The sequence below is a fragment of the Mesoplodon mirus genome (assembly GCF_964341445.2).
Source record: "Mesoplodon mirus genome assembly, chromosome: 6".
NCBI lineage: Eukaryota > Metazoa > Chordata > Mammalia > Artiodactyla > Ziphiidae > Mesoplodon > Mesoplodon mirus.
This window is the reverse complement of record NC_138982.1, coordinates 24,772,458-24,793,923: the sequence shown is the minus strand read 5'-3', so window position 1 is coordinate 24,793,923 and position 21,466 is coordinate 24,772,458. Positions and strand designations below refer to the sequence as shown.

Here is a 21,466-nt window from a genome sequence, read left to right as displayed (position 1 = left end):
ACAGAAGAAATACATGTATCTGGGCTGCTATTTTTGAAAATTACTTTCTTATCCCTTATTTAAAGACTTAAAATTAACATTTTAAAGGTCTACTTAATGATTAATCTATTGTACCATCTTAAACACACACACACACACACACACACAGGCTCATACCACTGCTTAGTGTTTTTAAGAACCATGCAAAAAAAAAGATGAAGCATGACATACCTGGGATGGAGCTGTAGAAACTGTGAAGCCAATTTAAATAGGATTTGCCTCCAAATGCAAAATAACTTTTAAGGAAAAGGGAATTCATACCTAAAAGAATCCCATCTTTATTAACTACTAGCACTGTCACAATGAGCAAATTACTTTTAGGTGAAATATAAAGGAAACAGAACAAAAGTGAAAAAAACATACTTTCAAACCTAGAAAAGTGGGGAAAATGTTTATTTTTCTAAGATTAGGGGGTAGGGAAACACTAGGACTGGAAGATGCTTCTGTTGGAAATGGTTAGTGACTGAAAGAGGAAAAAGGTGAGGAAAGAAGAGGTAGTTCTACCCATGCTAAACATCTGAAGTTTACATGGACCAAAACAATTTATTCTGCACTCCCAGTTTATACCACCACTGCTATAAGCCCCTAATTGCTGCAATTCTTCAAACGCTCCTAAATATATACCCCCATATACACACAGAGAATAATAAATTGAAATCTCTTCTATCTCAAATAAATTCTGTCCTCTAACTAAATGGCATGCATTTAATTCATCCTTTTTTCTCTTCAAGTTTCCCTTAATGGTCATTTCATCTAATTGTCATGGATAACAGTGGTCATGAAGAACTAGAGTACACTTTTCTTGGGCAGAGTGGCACGGTCTCCTGACAGGGGTCAACCTAGATTATCAACCTAAGTTTGTAAAACCTCACCATTATCCCAGTAAAGAGGGGTTTCTTCAGGACACAGATTGCATAAAGAAATCTCTTTGTTGAAAAAGATGATGTTGTTCTTCAATGGAATTAATATTAAGTCCAGGTGAAACAAGTAGTTAATGACTAGAAATCTATCCCTTTTGGAATAATCAATGTGTTTTCTCTTCAGGGAGAAAAAAAATCAGTAACCAAAGCCAGAGACCTACTCAAAATTTGAACATAGTATGTCAGCATTTGTTACTTTTCCCCATATTTTTATCCCTCAGTGATAAAAAAAAAAAACTTAGAAGACTCAAACAAGAACAAAAATAACTTATTACATAATGTTGGGCAATTTAACATCAGCATTTTTTTATTTTCTCCCCTTGGCCGAACCTTCTAAAGGGTATGGTTGATAAGAGAGAAGTATGAGCAAAGCAATATTCCTTATTGCATGTCATATACTAATATAGATATGATATCATCAAGAAAGCAGTTTTCATTGTTAAATAAAATTATCTCAAAAGGGAATACTAAGAATCCACAAATGTACTGACAAATTCTAATTAGTTATTGACATCCTACAAAAGCATGAATAGTACTTGGAGATTAAAAGATAAGACAAAATTATATGTAAATGAAAAATGTACATATATTTTATGTGTGTGTATGTGTGTGTGTGTATATATATATATATATATATACATATATATATATATATATATATATATATATATATATATATATATATATATCAAGGCTTGAAGTACCAGAAAATTCTATGAAGCTATTTTGTTTTTATTAACTACCAGTGTTGCAGGAGAAGGAACATCTTGTAAATAGAAAATCTACTGACACTTTTAACCTCATCTGGGATAATCAATGGAAAGAGAAAAGAGAATAGATCAGTGAAAGCTAGAAAGTAAAATTTTATTTAGCTTCTCTGTTAAATAAAAGAAAATGTAATGCTAAGAGGAAAAGATAAGGGCAACAATACTAGATTTATGTGCTACAGAACAATGAGCAGTAAGAGTCTAGAATACTCTTAAGATAAAACTGAATTATTTGATAGAAGTTTCAGCCCAATAAAACTAGAAAACCAGGCTAAATAAAATAACTCAAATATGACAAAGAGAGTGTATATAAAGTAAAGCTGCCACAATAGGTCAACTTGTTACTCGATACTTCAACAAGCATTAATCAGAGCTTAACCATGGTGAGCACTGAAATTGAATTAAATTAGTTGTCCATAGAAGCTTTAAATACCCTGAAAGTTGTACCCTTTGTAATACGTATTCCAAAATGCTCTTATGAATCAAAGAAGCATTTTTACTCTTACAAATTTCTGTCTTCTGATAAAACCCCTTGTGATATTTCATTTTAACATTTCATTTTATACTTCATGATAATATTAAGGTTTTTCCACTATAGAATATATCACATAGTCGGAAAGCAAAATGACAGATGTGAGTACAATCCGAACATTCAGCTAGAAATCTCAACTGCATTATTAATTTCTTTACAGTAATATAAAAATATGCAGTCATAAAAAGTTGATCATCTATAAACACTATTAGGCTATAATGCATGTACTATTGTACATATATTGTTTATTTATATTTATTTGCATACCTCGTAGAATGGTGACAAAAAGATTAGAAGTAATTACCTTTGTAGGATTCTTGGTGATTTTTGTTTTACTTTTGTACATTTATGTACAGCTCAGACAGGACAACATTATTATCATCAGAGAATAATCATTATTTGCAAAACTTACATTCCTCATAAATATAAAAATAAAGACTTTTTCCAAAGAGAAAGTTAGTAAGTCATGCAGTTTGTACTGGAATTTCTTTGGTTTATAGTTTTCATGAAAGGGTAAAGCATGGAATCTCTGTAATATGATAAATTCTACACATTTAAGCAACTTTTAATTATGGAATATACTGCTGCCACTTCTGTATCTCACCTCATCTTCAAAAAGTGCACTAACATAAACATAAATGTATTTCTGGAATAACAGAAAATACAGTGATAAATTACACTGCACAAAATGTCCTCAGCAGTTATGTTGGTAAAGAAAATTTAAGGAAACATCCGTTTTATTGTAATAATATAAGTTAAGTACTTTAAAAATGACATAAAGTCAATCACATAAGAAAATACCCAAATAAATGGCATAATTTTGTTGACAGTAGAATGTAACTCTGCCCTGGAGATGAGTGTTATTGCTGCTAATGTAGACATGGGAAACTTTACAAATACAAAGAGTTACTATTTGGCAATTATCTTAGTCCCTCTGATTCTTGGCTAATTTATTTGTGAAATAGATGCAGTAACAGTTGCTTTGCAGAATCATTGATTGGGATTCAATAAATGATGTATATAAAATACCCGGAACAATAAATACTAGTTCACTTTTTGTTCCCTTGGCATTTTTGATGATAAAGCTTAAATATAGGCATTAAATGGAAACTACATATGGGGGAAAGTATTAAATGTTGTTGCTTTTGCACAATGAAATATATTATGCATATTACTTATGAAGATATAGGAAGTATTGGTGATGTCTTAGGTGGATTCCCAGCAGGCAGACTCTGAGAGAAAGATTTCGGGGGCAAGTGGTGGATTAGGGATCAGGAACTGAGTGAGAGGCAGGAGGAAAGTGAACCTGGTGGAGGGTGGGCTGGACTTGATAGAATTGCAACTCTGGCTTCAGCAAATCTGAAGCTGGAACGGCCTTTTGAGGCAAGAAGCTGGGAGGTTTTGCTCCAGTAAGGGAGGAAATTCAGGAGGAATTCAGCAGGCAACACTCCCTATTGGCAGGAAGGACCTGGGCGTCTCGGGACAGCACACATGCAGGTGGTGGACATGTGTCCTAGGTAAATTTGCCTCTGCCAAGAGGGCAGCAACTGTCAAAAACTGAAGTTAAGTCTCACCTGTGGGAACCATGGCCTCCTAATTAACTAGCACACATGACATATTTTTTCACTGTGATCTTCAGAAGATCATTTTCCCTGGATGACATGAGAAACGACATGAGAAATGCCACATTTTGCTCAGAAATACAGAAACCATATTTTTGATAGGGTGGTGTCTCTCTTGTTCATTCTTATTCTCATATATTAGGATACGCCTCTAGGCATGTAATTATACAATGTTCTACAGTCATTCAGGACTGAAGTGATATTTTTTCCCATGTAGACAATCTCGAAGGAATAATAATAAAAATTAGTTTCATTTCTATTATTTATGTTATTTGTATTCCTCAAAACAAGTTACGTATAAGGTTGGAAGAATCCAGGTAAATATCTCTAGTATCTTATTCCTTTTTTGACACTACTATATATATTTCCCATTTGAAATCTAAACTGAGGTGGTTTTCTAAAGGTAGAAGAAGTCCACAGCAGTCATATGTGTGTGTGTGCATCTTCAAGGAGAAGGCTATCTCCTTCTCTGTCCCATTTCATTCTCTAGATAAACTAAAAATGATATTGCTCTCAACTAAAAACTGATAGAATCCATTATTCTTGAGAATTCCTGACTTTAGCTTGGTCTCTGTGTAGGTAAAGGAACGACAATTAATAAGTACATAAGGCTCAGAATTGGGCTCCTTTTTTCCCCCAACAGGTCTGAAAAAGTACATTTTTAGAGTGAGGAGATGGAGGGATATTTAAAAGAAATAATATGTTGCTATATTAATGTAAAGTAACAACTAACTCAGTTGTGAGTGGATTGTTTATAGTTAGATCCACCTGTAGTTAGTGGTGAGGGCTCCTCTGAAGTATGATTTCAGGTCAAACTAATATGACCTAAACCAAATGCTTCCGTTAATTCATAATCATTTTTTTAAATAAATTTATTTATTTTATTTATTTATTTTTGGCTGCCTTGGGTCTTCATTGCTGCGTGCGGGCTTTCTCTAGTTGTGCCAAGTGGGGGCTACTCTTTGCTGTGGTGTGTGGGTCTCTCATTGCAGTGGCTTCTCTTGTTGCAGAGCACAGGCTCTAGGCACATGGGCTTCAGCAGTTGTGGCGCACGGGCTTAGCTGCTCCGTGGCATATGGGATCTTCCCAGTCCAGGGCTCACACCCATGTCCCCTGCATTGGCAGGTGGATTCTTAATCACTGTGCCACCAGGGAAGCCCTCATTTTTAATTACTTTTATTAATTTAATGTTAGTTATAACCTTGAAAAGATAACATGTGTCAAAAATGTAGCAATAAAATTTGTTAAGCACCATATTGATCCATGCATTGTTGGGAATCTGATAGAATTTTATTTTTTATATTCTCTTAAAATAATTTTTCTCCTTGAATAAAGAAAGGCACAGTTTCTACCAAATATTAATTTTGGGGAGACAGTATACTTTAGAATACACCTATTTAATGAATAAGACCTGAGTTTGATTTCTAGTTTGACCATTTAACAGTTGGGTGACCTTCAGTACAGGATTCAATTGACATTATCCTCAATTTCCACATCTGTAAGAGGAAGATAATGGAAATATCTCTCTAGTTTTGAGGAAAAAATAAATTAAAAAAGGTACATAAAGCCTTTAGTATAATGCTAGCCCACAATATGTGCACTGATGTAATTATTTTAAAATATTTGATTTGAGGAAACTCATTCCTAGTATTATGATTTGAAAGTGGTTGACCATCCTAAATTTCATCTGAGACTAGCTCTGATATGAATTTCTAAACCAGGCATGTCTCTTGAGTTTCTTTCTATGACATAATTTATTGCTTCTCTGAAGAGGTTTGTAAATATCAAGGTAAGTGAAATAAAACGCCAAAGCTAACACCATTAGCACCACTGAAACTGAGCAGTACCCTGTAGGGCTCCTGGGCACAAAAGCCTTTCTGTGTCCCTCATATCTTGATTACAGAAAATAGGCTTCATTCAGCCTCCATGACCTTCCCTGAGTTCCAAACAAGGAGGTTCAAACAGTTGCTAATCAGGGAAGGGAGGGGATGAAGAGACAAGGGAGGAGCAGTCAAGAAACAACAGTGCAGCCTTGGGGCAGGGTCCTGGTTCCTCCTCAAGGGATACACGTAACAATATCTTTGAGCTGTTTTGCAGATACTGAAATCCCCACCAGGCGAGAGAAGTTAACTGTATGCTGCCCACAAGCACATAGACCCCAGACGGTTGGAACCAGAAGGTTGACGATGCCGACTCCCGCTTACCTCCCCACCAAACCAATCAGAAGAATGTCCACAAGCTGACCACGCACTGTTCCTAAGACTCCTCACGACCCCCTCCAGAGCAGGGCACACAGTCTTGAGGACATTAGCCCATTGTGTCCCCCTTCTCCTGGCAAAGAAATAAAGCTATTCTTTCCTACTTCACCCAAAACTGTCTCTGAGATTTAATTCAGTGTCAGGGAAAGAGGCCAGATTCTGCTTCCCCACCAACACCAACTTAAAGAAAAACAACTTGAAATTGAATCTTGCTGTACTTAAGATGATTTTACTTAAATATCAATGACAGGGAAAAGATTTTCCTTAGGAGATTCAAAATAGAGACTGTGAAATCCATATTTTTAAACATGATTTAATAAGTACATTTGCCTCACTAGTTCATCTTGGGTCTACGGAATTTAGTAGTTCTTATTTACTTTCTGATGACTATCTTTATTTTTTACATCGTTTTGACTGATAAGATCCATGATTAACTATTTGACATACAAAAGAGAAACAAGGAGTCCTTTCTGTTAGAATATTCCAGTTCATCCATAGTAAAAACTACAAAGCAAGGTAGAAACAATTTCCTTGAAGCAAACTACGTAATTATATTTGTTTTTGATCTCAAATACTGGAACAGGTCAAAATTTAGTCTCATTTTTAAATGTCATTAAAATTTAGATAAAATATACCTTATTGATGAAACATGAAACATCCAACCAGACCACAATATTGTAACTCTTTGGAGTTGCTATTGTTTCAGCTCCCCTATGTCCTGCGGCAGAAGTCCACCCTTCCCTCCCTCACCACTCCATGCTTTTTCTAATAACCTTCCATTCTTTTCCAAAAGTATATGTGTGCTATTTTAAAAATCTGCTTACTCCTAAATTCAGCTTATACTTTTAAAAAGCAGTCTAAAGTGATTAAGCAAACCATGAATTTTCACCAGCAAATTTAAACAAGCTGTACATACTAATAGATCATATTTTATTGGTTAAAACACCTACCTGAAAAGATAGGTATTTTTTTAAGTCAATTGCAGTCTTACTAACCAACTGAAGCCCCAACATGCACGAAACAAACATAAAAAGCATTGTTTTATATAAAATGTAAAAGAATGTCCACTTCCAAATAACTATATTAAAGTCAAACATCAAGAAAGCCTAATGTCAACTTTTTCAAATTATCATAAATGTCCTGATGGGTCATGATCACAATCCTAATAAATTTAGGCATAGACAACAAATAAATTTCCCTTTCTCTCTCAAAAAGCTGTGAGATATTCTTTATTTTAACCTACTAAGCTCTTATTTAATGTTTTTCCTGGTTTTAAAAATACAGATTACTCTATTCTTTTATTTCCCCATCTGCAGGTACACAAATAACTTGATGATATAAAACTGAGAATATATCTTTAGAAAGACTTACCATTGTCATTTTTCACCATGCCATTGCTGAGTTGTTTTAATCTTTTTTGATGTGATTTGCCATTGTAGTGGATTTGGGCTTGAGCGGCTGAATTCAGCTGAATGTTACACACGTTGCACAAAGTGAAATTGTTATGTTTCTTTTCTCTTTCTGGTTTTTCTTCAAAGTCATCAGGTAAAAACTCAGCTTCACTCTCTCCATCTTGTGCACATGCAGAAGCTAGGGGGGGCAAAGAAAGTTATGAACAAGCCAATCAAAATTCCTGGATTCCTATGAACATTTGGGTTGTACCTTTTTGAATTGGAGTTTTCATCTTTTCTGGATATATGCCCAGAAATGGGATTGCTAGATTATATGGTAACTTTATTTTCTTGTTTTTAAAGGAACCTCCATACTGTTCTCCTTAGCAGCTGCACTAATTTACACTTCCACCAACAGTGTAGGAGCACTAAATACACACACACACACACACACAATGGAATAATATTCAGCCATAAAAAGCAATAAAATACTGTCATTTGCAGCAACATGGCTGGACCTACAGATTATCATACTAAGTGAAGTAAGTCAGAGAAAGACAAATATCATACGATATCAGTTATAAATGAAATCTAAAAAAAAAGATACAGATGAACTTATTTACAAAACAGAAATAAACTCACAGACATAGAAAATAATCTTATGGTTACCAAAAGGGAAAGAAGGGGGAGGGATAAATTAGGAGTTTGGGATTAATAGATACACACTACTCTATATAAAATAAACAACAAGGTCCTACTGTATAGCACAGGGAAGTATATTAAATATCTTGTGATAAACTATAACAGAAAAGAATCAGAAAAAGAACACACACACACACACACACACACACACATATATATATATATACATATATATGTTATATATATCTGAATCACTTTGCTGTACACCTGAAATTAATACAACATTGTAAATCAACTGTACTTCAATAGAAAAAAATTAATAAATACAAATAAAAATTAAAAATAAATGAAAAGATTCTTTATGAAATCGAGCAGCAAATAAGCATTGTCTAGACACTTAGAATTCAAAATTTCCACTTTGTCCCATTTTAATAGGTTGCTTTCACACTATACATTCATCTTTATATCTTTCTTGGGATACAAATGGCAAATGTTTCACTTTGCTTCTTCTATGTCAAACACTGTGTTAAATGACAAATGGCTAACATGCATTATCTCATTTAGCCATCATAACGGTGGAAAAGGAAACAATGAATAAACTATAGTTTTTCCTGTTTCATAACTAAAGAAACTAGGGTTTAGAGTGTTTAAATAACTCACCTAGGGTCACACACCTAATAAATGGTACCTTTGGGATCAACATTCGGTTTTATTTATCTTCATATCACAAGCTTTTAATTATCATGCTCTTTACTAAGTATTAATGTATTAGATATTTCCCTTTTGATTTCAACAACTAAATAAAATTATCTTATTTTCATATTTCTTATCAATTAAGTAAAATCACTTACATTTGTATGGACACATCCTACACATATAAAAAAGCTAAAATCGTTCCAGTACCTAAAAATGTATGTTTTGTACCTCAAATACATAAGAGGTTCTGAATATCCAAGATACCTTCATACTCAGGGTGCAAGGAAAGTGTGACAGATATAAGGATTATTTGGGAATACATTATTTTTGGATAAATATAAGCTTTGTATGCTCAAATCTAAGAGAAATTGGCAACTGACAATTGCAGAATCTCTGACCTTGAGATGGTAATAATTAAAGCAACCATTGTAATACATATTTTACTGTTTATTTATAAATCACTTAAAAGAATACTGACTCCTTTCTAAGATTTTTCTGTGCTTTTACTAACAGGACTCTGCATAACTTTTACAGTCTAGATATGATTTTCCATTCCAATTTTCCAGATTCTTCAAAGATCTTTTCATAGTCTTTGGAAATATTAGCAGAGGAGAACAATTATTATTTTAACGTGCATTTATTAACTGCCTACTGGGTGGCAGGCCCTCTCCTTGATACTGGAGAAAAACTGATGAACAAGACAAGAGTGATCCTGCCGTTACAAAACTTACTGAATGACGGGAAGAACATGGGCTTTGGTATCAGGCAAACGAGATAACAAATGCCAAAAGAATTTTGACAATGTATAAGGAATAGTTTGTCAGTAAATGATGAAAGAAAATCTAACTACTGACTCAAGCTAAACACCTAATACTTGAATCTCTTAATGGATATTGAAGCATCCAATTTTTAAAGAGAGTAAAAGCCTTTAAGTATATAATTCATGCTTTTTGGTGGACTAATTTATTTAAAATACACTAACCGCTTTTTAAAAAGGAAACTTTATCTTTCTTACTCAGGTGGCCGCTATTAGAATAATATTAAATACACAATTTGAGTGGTCATATTTAAAAGAAAATTTAGGGACTTCCCTGGTGGCACATTGGTTGAGAATCTCCTGCCAGTTCAGGGGACATGGGTTTGACCCCTGGTCCGGTAAGATCCCACATGCCGCGGAGCAACTAAGCCTGTGTGCCACAACTACTGAGTCTGCGCTCTAGAGCCCATGAGCCACAACTACTGAGCCTGCGAGCCACAACTACTGAAGCCCACGCGTTCAGAGCCCGTGCTCCACAACAAGAGAAGCCACTGCAACGAGAAGCCCATGCATCAGAACAAGGAGTAGCCCCCACTCGCTGCAACTAGAGAAAGCCGGCATGCAGCAGTGAAGACCCAACACAGCCAAAAAGAAAGAAAGAAAGAAAGAAAGAAAGAAAGAAAGAAAGAAAGAAAGAAAGAAAGAAAGAAAGAAAGAAAAGAAAAGAAAATTTAGAGGCTTTGTAAAATTATCACATAATTTTAGTTAAAGGAAAGTATATAACTATATTTATTAGCATTTTTTATTTCATATAAATAAAGCAATTTAGGTATTTACTACAGGTTGTATTCAGAATGTTTCAAAACTTCTTTTTTTGGAGCTAATTTGTATTTTTAAAATCTTTTATCTCAAATATCATTAAGTAATGAAAATGATTAAATGAAGGTACATTTAATCACTGTGATGTTCTATAGGCAATAAAAACAGATAGGGAAAATTACATAACATGAGAAATTATTTCTATACAAGTGAAAAACAAACACAAGATGTAAATTTACATATAATATGTTTACAACTATGTAAAACACAAGTAAGACTTAGGAAAAATATCAGTAGTCATTGATTTTGAATGATGAGATTAGAGTTGGCTTTTTTCCCCTTCATTTTTTCCATCTTTTCAAAATTGTACCTAATGACCACTTATTACATTTATTATGAAAAAATAAATCAATATATTTGAAAGAAATAAGCCAAAAAAAAGAGCTTGTACTAACCTACTGAATGAAGGGTTTATGTTTATCAGAACTAGGGCAAACTACACAGACAATCCCAGTACACGAGTCCTTGTGACACAACATTTTTGAAAAATATATGCATATGTTTGGAGAGAAATAGTTTCTTCTTTGTTTATTTCCATCTTGACCTATAAAATAAGAATGTTGGCCAACGATTTAGCAGGGAAGATGCTGGAGAAGAAATTTCCTTCCAAGGCTATAAGATTTATTTGCTTACATGTGAGGAGTTCCCTTATCACAAAAGAAAGTGAAAACTGTACCATCTGAGTCAAAATTAATTTTGCACTGGGAGGGGGAGGGGCAAGGATAAAAACTCTTAAAGGAAAAAGGGAATTTCAAATTAACTCTTGTAGCCGGGGTGTGACATCATAAAACATGTACAGATTTTGAAAGAAAACTGCCGTTATTTCAAATGGTACTCTCTGAAATAGGAAGCAATATGAATGTGTAATTTTTACTATTTTACTCCTAATATGGTAAAAGTATCATTTAAATGCTGGAAGGGAAATTTTGCTCATTTAAGATGCATTGAGAAAAACTTTAGTGGTCACCGTCCACAGGCTCTTGGCAACTGGATTGAAACCCAAAATATTTTATCAATTATCTTTTTCTTTTTTCCCCACCTTACCTCCATGTCCAGAACCACTAAAATGCGATGAAAGTCTGTTGCTTCACACAACAATGTGGATCCACACTGCATCATGTAAAAGGTTTAAAGACTAGGATTACCACAGGAATGATTACTGTAGGAATCAGGTATTTGTCTGTATATATTTTTTAATTTTATAGATGTGGAGCTGAATTTGCTCCTACAGATTCATAGAAATAATTAAAAGGTGTCATACATCAAGAACTTGTCTTTGATAATTCATATTAAACACTGTACCTCAGCATAACTTGAGAAAAATAAAACTGGAAACAATATTTTCTTTCCCTAGGAGGCAACATGCTTGTTGAATTTGATTTCTAGTGCATTGTTTTGACCCACTTTAGAGCCTTCTGAGATAAAAACTGAAACATCATCACTTGTACCAAAGCACCAGATTTTGGTATGAAGATTGTCCTAAAGAGTGCTGATCTTCAAGTCCATTCTCTATGCTTACCTCTTTATTCCTGCCCTGCAACTAGGTTTATCAGTACCAATTTTTTTTTTTTTCAGTACGCGGGCCTCTCATTGTTGTGGCCTCTCCTGTTGCAAAGCACAGGCTCCAGACGCGCAGGCTCAGCGGCCATGGCTCACGGGCCCAGCCGCTCCATGGCATGTGGGATCTTCCCGGACCGGGGCATGACCCCGCATCCCCTGCATCGGCAGGTGGACTCTCAGACACTGCGCCACCAGGGAAGCCCTATCAGTACCATTTTTTAATTTTTTTTTTTTAGATTCCATATATATATGCATTAGCATACGGTATTCGTTTTTCTCTTTCTGACTTACTTCACTCTGTATGACAGACTCTAGGTCCATCCACCTCACTACAAATAACTAAATTTCGTTCCTTTTTATGGCTGAGTAAATATTCCATTGTATATATATATATGTCACATCTTCTTTATCCATTCATCTGTCAATGGATATTTAGGTTGGTTCCATGTCCTGGCTATTGTAAATAGTGCTGCAATGGGGTGGGAGGTGGAGGCTGGGGCGAAGTGAGAGTAGCATCGACATATATACACTACTGAATATAAAATAGACAGCTACTGAGAAGCAGCCACATAGCACAGGGAGATCAGCTTAGTGCTTTGCGATGACCTAGAGGGATGGGTTAGGAAGGGAGGCTCAAGAGGGAGGGGATATGGGGATATATATATATATATACATATAACTGATTCACTGTGTTGTACAGCAGAAACTAACACATCATTGTAGAGCAATTAAACTCTAATAAAGATGAAAAAAGAAAATGAAAAAGTGCTGATATTCTCTTTCCCACCTCATCCCAGGGTAACAGGTTGTACCCCTGGTGAACCCTAAGTTTGGTGTAACCCAACTGATTAATAATTAAAAGCTGGGGAAAAGACACAGGAGTGAACTGAAGGAGCTCACCATCAGCACAGCTAAATAACTAAATATATTATTGGATTATAACCCAAAATATAAAATATATATCGGTGAGTACATACTGATTAAAAAAAATTAAATGGGGCAGAAGATACAAACCTCCCATATAGGAGTATCCCAAATCATTAAATAGATGCTCCTTCCTCAAGGAGGGATGGAGCATGACTCCCTATTCCTTAAGTGTAGGCTACATGTCTAGTGACTTGCTTCCAAATAGCACAGTATGGAAGGAGAAGAAAATGTCACTCTGCAATGGAGAAACCTGACAAACATGGCCTAAGCTGTGTAACTAAAGCTAACAACAGTGATACATCATGTTAATGACCTGTATCCTTGATATGATGTGTGGAGAATGGTATTTCACCTCTGTAGTCTTCCTCAGAAAAACACACAACCCAAGTCAAGCCATGAGAAAAACATCAGACAAACCCAAAACGTGGGACATTCTACAAAAGATCTGACCATTTCTCCTGGAAACCGTCAAGGTCATCAAAAACAAGGAAAGTCAGAAATTATCACAGCCCAGAGGAGCCTAAGGAAATATTAAGACTAAATAAAAGGTAGTGTCCTACACAGAAAACAAGCATATGCTTACCAAAGGGGAAAGGGGAGGAGGGAAAAATTAGGAGTTTGGCATTAAAATATACACACTATTATATATAAAATGGATAGCCAACAAGGACATACTGTATAGCACAGGGAACTATACTCAGTATCTTATAATAACATATAATGGAAAAGAATACAAAAAAGAATATGTATATGTATATATATTTTCCACATATAACTGAATCACTTTGCTGTACACCTGAAATAAACACATTGTAAATCAAATATATTTCAATAAAAATTAAAAAAAAACAACTGACTGCACAAACAGAAAATAATGTGGTGTCATAGATGGGATCCTGGAAAAGAACAAAAACATTGGAGTAAAAAACCCTAATAAAGTCCAAATAAAGTATAGAGTCCCAGTAACATTACTATTCTATTACTGGTCTGTTAGTTGTGACAAATGCACCAGACCAATCTGTCAACAGTAAAGAAAAGTAGGCAGGTGGGTTTTACAGAACTCTACTAACTTGGGAACTTTTCTGCAAATCTAAAACTATTCTAAAATAAAAAGTTTATTTAAATTGAAAAAAAAAGATAGGGACTAGTTCAGGACCATTGTCTATCTCTTTCCTTGACCAATACAACGGAAATATCTTTGGAGCTTCTGTACTCTGGGAAAGAACTAAGACAGAAGCTTCTCTTCTCTTCATCCTTTGCTCATTCATCTCCACAACAGGAAAAGTAAAGTGCGACGGGGAGGGTGAGGGGAAGGACCACTGCCTTGTGTGGGGCCTGCCATCTTGACCCTGTACTTCAAACTGGCTTAAAAGTACATTCTCTTATCTTCTCAAATACAACATAAATACAACATAAAGTGTCAAGGCTTCACAACCCTGGTTTCTCAAGCTGCCCTGCACGTGACTTGGAGGTAAATTCAATGCAGAGAGGAAAGGGTTGGAAATCCAATATGGACCATGGCTTCAAGCCATTTTCTCTAAATCAACTTTGACAGCCAAATAACTAACCTGCCAACTCATTAACAAAGAATCTAACACACATCTACTGAGTCCTCGTGTGTAATAACGATCGGTTCCAATGAAGATGAAGGATGAGCCATTTTCACACACACACACACACAGTGTTATCCAACCACTCTCCATATAATTAAGAATTCATAAACCTCATTTTTGGTATTTCAACCCTATCACAACAATCAATATTAACACAAAATCAAAAGTGTTTAAAGGAGCATATATTAACTGACAACCAGACCTAATTTTATTGAATGGAAAACTTTCCTTACAAATATTTTCAATGTTTTATTTCAATGTTAACAAGCCAGGTTCCACGTTTTGCCCATGATTAGTTTTATCCCTTGTTCTTGGATTTGCTCCCTTGTCAAAATCTAAGATTTCCAAGAATCTTGAAGTTCTACAATAATTTGTACTGACAATGAAATGACAATAAATGACATCAGCCAACAGGCAGTTTAGAGCACAATAAACCATATTTTAAAAAGGATTTTACACATGACCTATAAAGGTATACAACTGTAAACAGCATAAGTAAACTAAACTAAAATATTCTTGTTTTTGTAATGCTTTCTCTTGCCATAGAATGTTTTTAAATGAGGAGGATAGGGACTTACAAGTGTAGAACACATTTAGCACAGGCTTGTTCCATAAATGGTGGCAGAACCAATACTAAACAAAAAATCCCTTAAAAATCTTGGTCTGCAAGTACATCTAACAGTCATTTTTCATCTAAATGAAAATAAAAATTTGAACTGTACATTTTTCTTGGTGATACAGTTGGAAAATGACTAGTTTAAGTAGATGACTACCAGCCATTTAGTAAAAAAAAAGAAATTATAAGTTCATTTGATAAGATGTTTTAATCCTTTGAGTTTTAATAGTATTTATACAGAGGGTGGCAAGTGATAAATTTTGGCTATTTCTTTCAAAGTTAATTTCTTTCTTTAAAATTAATTAACTAATTTGGTTGTGCTGGGTATTAGTTGTGGCACATGGGCTCCTTAGTTGTAGCATGTGGGCTCCTTAGTTGCGTCATGTATGTGGGATCTAATTCCCTGACCAGGGATCCAACCCAGGCCCCCTACACTGGGAGCGCAGAGTCTTATCAACTGCGCCCCAGGGAAGTCCCTGAAGCCAATTTCTTTCAGAAAATAAAAGTCAAAGTCTAAATATCGCCCAAATGCATGACAACATTTGTCCTCAAAAATTCTCTCTCTGAAAAGCAGAATCTACTAATATTGAATGCCTTATAGAGTCTAATATAAAGAGCTTTCTCAGTTAATTTAGTATAAAAAAAATAATGTCTGGGGAGGACACATCAATCTAGACCATTCCACTAAAAGGAAGTTGCAATATGTATAATCTGTACAAATTCTTATAGAGTTTGTAGTTATCATGCAACTTTCCTCGACTGGCTCAATAAAAAAGAAAGTAGACAATGTAACAAAGATTTAGTCATTATTTATGAGAGTATGATCACACAACTGCAACTGTAAGATATTTTGGAGAAACCTTTCAAGGGTGACCTTAAAAATTAGAAAAAGGTTGTGGAGATCCTTAATAAGCATTTATGGAGTGAAACAGAAAAAAATATGTACTACTGGTACGTGATTGCATACTGCTAACTTGGAATAAAATTTCCAGAGACAACACCATAAATGGATTTCAAAAGCACTAATTTAATTTGAGATAACTTAGAAAAAAATGAGAAAACTACTAGGTATTTGAAAGGTGGTTCTAGTGGTGACAAAGACACTGTTGCCAAAGGTTCCTCCACAGAGTTTAAATAAACTTGGTGAATGAAATTAAGATCAAAAATGAAATGTTACAAGCCAATATTTTAAAATCTAATCCTCATTTTTCAAACTTATGGAAGAAAATTGGCCACTCTTTTGTCTTCTAGTTAGAAAAAATGAGGGATTAACTTTTATTCTATATTTCCTTATATTAGGATCTGCATGGTATAAATTATATCCATATATACAAATATATATATATATATATATATATGCCAAATACACTGTAAGAAATCAAATGAACTGTTTCATTAGTGAATTTTCCTCTATGTTTAAAACCAATTTAGAGAAAAACTCATATTGTACTATAAGGTTAAATATTATATATTATATGGAATATTTAAGTTATACCATCTCACCTTTGAGTAAATTATAGATTGCGGCACTCTTATACATTTCACTTTTTAAAGTGTAAATAATCCATAATTAGCACTATAAAGTACAAACATAAGAAAAATTTTGCATTGATCTCATTCCCCACTAGAGTGCAGTATGAATTTAAAATTAAAACTACAGTATTACGAGAATCCCATAACACTAGGCATAAAAATAGCATTATTGTAATTTTGTAAATATCTGATGCATACATATATATATGTATATATATATAATATATATAATATATATATATATAATATATATATATAATATATATAATATTCAGCTTCAGTGGCATGTATATATAGTATAGCTAATGAATTCTGTGTTAATTCACCGAATACACCTACAAAAAAAGACAAGATAAATTGGAGGAAAGTCACAGAAAAGCTGACAAAGTATATCAATCATCCTATATTATCATAAGGTTTTATTAATAAGCAGCAACTGTTTCTTATATAGCCTCTTGACTTAAATATCACTTTGAAACTTTAAAAATGAGGATATTTAAGTTAGTAATATCTTACTTTTATAATACGAAAATAATATTACAGATTACAGGAGACAAATCAAGATTAACGGATTAATATTTCAACTTATTTTTATTACCTCATGACATCAAACTAAATTTGTCTCGGTAAGATTATGGTTTTCAAAAGCTGATGGAACTCTTACTAAATAGTCAAGGATTCACATACAAAATTAAACCAGGAGTGGCAGGAGCAAATATAGAACGAAACTTTTAAATGTATTCCTTTCCCTTATTCAAAGAGCACACTTTCAGTACTGCAAGCTCAGAATCAGAACTTCTATTTTGAAACCTCAGATAAAGAAAATTTTACCTTACTCTTTAATAGAATCATCATAAAATCATGGCTAGTATATCTTTGATACAAAACTGGAGCTCATAGTTTAATCTTAAAAATAAAAACAAAGGTAATTATTTTGTAAGGTCATTCTTCAATTAGAACCTATATTCAATAAGAGGTCAGATATATCTCACATTTCACTGTAATTAATGTTATCCCTCAAAGTTTCAAAGTCCTATTAAAAATATTATTATTATTATTATTATTATTATTATTCTTTACAAAGAAGGTGCAAATAGTTTCTTATATTCTGACCTGTTTTTCTTATTTTAGGGAATCTCTTCTTGAATCAGTCATGTCTTCAGGGTGCCCTTGGCAACACATGACCCCCTGGAATTTTGCCACCCAGCATCCCTCCCATCCTAGCAGGGATGTTGATAATGAATTAAGAGCTCTTGAGTTCTCAGGCCATATTTTTAACAAAGCTGTTTTAAATATTAACCCTGTTCTCTTGAGAATGCACCAAATTTCTCTGTGCTTTCATCTGTACCCTACTTTGCAACTAAAACAGCTTATATAAACTTAAGAGTAGTCTGCTCCAGAAAAACTTCTGAAGACCTAAGTTAGAAAGAGACTGTTTTGGCTTGTCTCTGGTGAAAAATAATGTCAAGGAATCACCAAAAAGTGATTGGACAGACATAGTTTAAGCATCTCCTCTGTGTCCAGCACTCCTGTAGACGCTTAGGATATTAACACACCCCAGAAGCAAATATCCTAGTTCTCAGTGGAGTCTGAGAAGAGGGTGAAAATACCTCTTGGTTATACTGACTTTGGATTGACTTTTTTTTTTGACTTTTGATGATCAGTTACCCACCAAGGAAGAGTAAAACTGTGATGTTTATTGTGATTAACATTTGGAGTTGCCAATTCAGCATTTGGATCGCTAAGTTGTTCACTTCTTTTAAGAAACAGCTTTGCTTTCTCTCTCATTCTTGGTGCTTAGAGCCCAGGATTTCTTCTTCTTCTTTTTTTTCCCCCATGGACTCTGTCTTCTTAAAATATATTTTGATATTTTAGTGATTTCAGCTTTTGTCCCTGCCTAGTCTTTTTCTAATACATACATTTACTCATGGTATTATGTGTCCAGTTTTTTCCATAAGAATTCTTAAGAACGAAATAATCACTCTAAGTTCCATGTTTCCTTTCACATTTTCTCTCCCTCTCAGTATCAGAGGATTAGAGAAGATGAAATTGATGATACAGAGTATCTTCAGGCTGCTTGAGAATATTTTCTCATATTAAGAGAAAGCTCCCTGAAAAATGTATTCATTCCAGCTGGAGCAGACATAACATATGATGGTCCCTAGTATTTCTACCTCATGGTAGTCAGATCTTTGCAGAGCTGATTCCCCTGGAGAACCTGTAACTTGCTTCTACAAATAGAATATGGTAGAGATGATGGGATGTATGTGCTTAAGGGGCATGATTATGTTACATGAGACTGTAATGCCTATTTTGTGAGGAGAGACTCTCCCTCGCTAGCTTTGAAAAAGCAAGCTGAGTGTTATGAGCTTCCTTATGGAGAAGACCACTTGGCAGGGAGCTTAGGATAGTCTCTGGCCAACATCCAAGAATAAACTGAAGCCATCATAGCAACTGAATGTTAACCAACAACTATATGACTGAGGCGGGGGTTCCTTCCTCAGTCAAACCTTAGATGAGACCACAGCCCAGGCTGATACCTTGGTAATCAACTTCTAGAAGACTAAAAGAAGTAAAAGGTCTGCCACAACCTCCCTTCATCAGCTTTCTTATTCAGTATTTCATATACCTATTTGCCCTATGCGCTCAGATGATGTGTTTTGTTTAGAGCCATTTTGCTCCAAAACTTTTAAACCCACACAAAGTAACTGGTATGTCACTGAGTAATCTGACTCTGAGTCAGAGCATTTTAACTAGCTACCCAAATGATACTTTGTTTAACTTTCTCTTTTTGTTCATCAACTGCAAGCTGGCAGAGGGCCCAGAGGACCCAGATTAGCTTTTGTTCATCAACTACAAGCTGGCAGGCGGCCCAGAGGAACCAGATTAGCAATGTCTGGACTCCTGATCTTGAGAAGCTATGAGATAATAAATTTGTGTTGTTTTTAGCCATTATGTTTGCTGTGATAATGTATAAAGTCATGCAGCAATAAAAAAACTAATACACCAGTGAACTCTTTGGTATTAATAGTAAAATTGGGAATTGACCTAAATTTCCAAGGCAATGTATTTGCTCATCAAGAAAAAGTTCCAGACAGCTTACCACCTAAGCTTTTAAAAAATTGTTTAAGTCTTTTTTTTAATGGTTTAAAACATCCCAGCTGTATCCCTAACCTCAAATATGTAAAGCATATTAGAATAAAATAGATTAAAAATAAATAAATTATTTTCCCCATGAAGATTTAAATCACCCGATGTACATCCCTGGCAGACATCACTAATCAATCATGACACCCTTTCCTTCAGAGCCTGAATTGAGTTTCACATACTCAACACATCACTGTAAGAATCCACGAACTGTTCAAATTTGCCATATAAGATAAAAACCTATTTTCTATACTAGATACTAGATACATTGACCAATATATCACGTTTGACTTAGAGAAAAGTATAAACGTATTCCAAAAAAAAGAAACAATGCATTAGTCATTTTTCACTATAGTACCATTTAACATATTTTTCTATCATCTGAATGATAAGCTCAAAGATGGTTAATTAAGTTTGCAGAACTCAGTAATTCTAGACCCTGTAAAAAGAATCAAATTTGGAAATGACATTGTTAAATTATAGCACTTATTATAAATAAAAAGGTAATGCAGGGTGGTAAATTTAAGTCAGAAAATAACTATATAATAGAGATTTTTATATGTAGAAGGGTTTAGAAAAGATTTCCTTATACTCATGTTTCTCAAATGTGTTATATTCATGTTTAAACTCCAAATAGATACATGATAGATATGAATTCAGGTCTAAGAAGAAATGTGAAAGATCATTAAATGGTAGACAGTAGATTATACATTTAAATGACAAGAAATTAGGTTTCTTAGATATAAAAAGACGACTAAGAAGAACCTTAATAACAGTCTTAAAATACATAAAGTAATATTATTAAATTGAAGGTGGTTTTCAGCTTCTCTCCATTTCTATTAATGAAAGAGCAATAATACAGGAGTTTAAACTACAGCATGAAAAATTTAGGTGACACAGAGTATTTACTCATTTAAAAAGGAAGCTCATTGGTTGGCTTTTTTGAAATAAATTTTCATCTCTCTAGGGTAGCTAAAATTAAATCCTTTTAAAGGTAAGACAATGGATTTTGCTCTTTTCAAGTGCTTTGATCTCCAGAGAATGAAATGATTTAATAACAAGGAATCTTCCTAAAATTAAAAGATTCTTTAAAAGTGTATTTATAGTTCACATTGATATATTTTCATTAAAAATAATTTTAGTAGTAGGAAAATAAACTTTAATTCCCCCTTAAAATGTTGCTTTTAAATTGCTTTTAAATTTAGCAAAGTATTAGGTCTTAGGACTTTTAGTAACTGTTTTCACCTTCTTTGTAGCTTTAGTTTCTTTTTTTAAATTCAGTTTTCAACAATATACATATTTCACATCTTTTATATTTAGCTTTTAAAATAAAAATGTTAATTAAAAACAGCTCAGGCAGCTAAATATCAAAAAACAAACAACCCAATCCAAAAATGGGCAGAAGACCTAAATAGACATTTCTCCAGAGAAGACATACAGATGGTCAAGAAGCACATGAAAAGCTGCTCAACATCACTAATTATTAGAGAAATGCAAATCAAAACTACAATGAGGTATCACCTCACACCAGTTAGAATGAGCATCATCAGAAAATCTACAAACAACA

At 34.1% G+C, this 21,466-nt stretch overlaps 1 protein-coding gene across 1 annotated transcript in view; it reads right to left on the bottom strand.

The window, feature by feature from the left end:
• ZNF385D (zinc finger protein 385D) overlaps window positions 1-21,466 on the bottom strand; it is a gene marked incomplete at both ends in the record, with an annotated part of 955,511 nt that overhangs the window by 726,099 nt on the left and 207,946 nt on the right. The window contains one exon of the mRNA XM_082624858.1: window positions 7,510-7,728. Within this exon, the coding sequence (XP_082480984.1) occupies window positions 7,510-7,728 (219 nt within the window). The remainder of the gene's footprint in view (window positions 1-7,509; window positions 7,729-21,466) is intronic.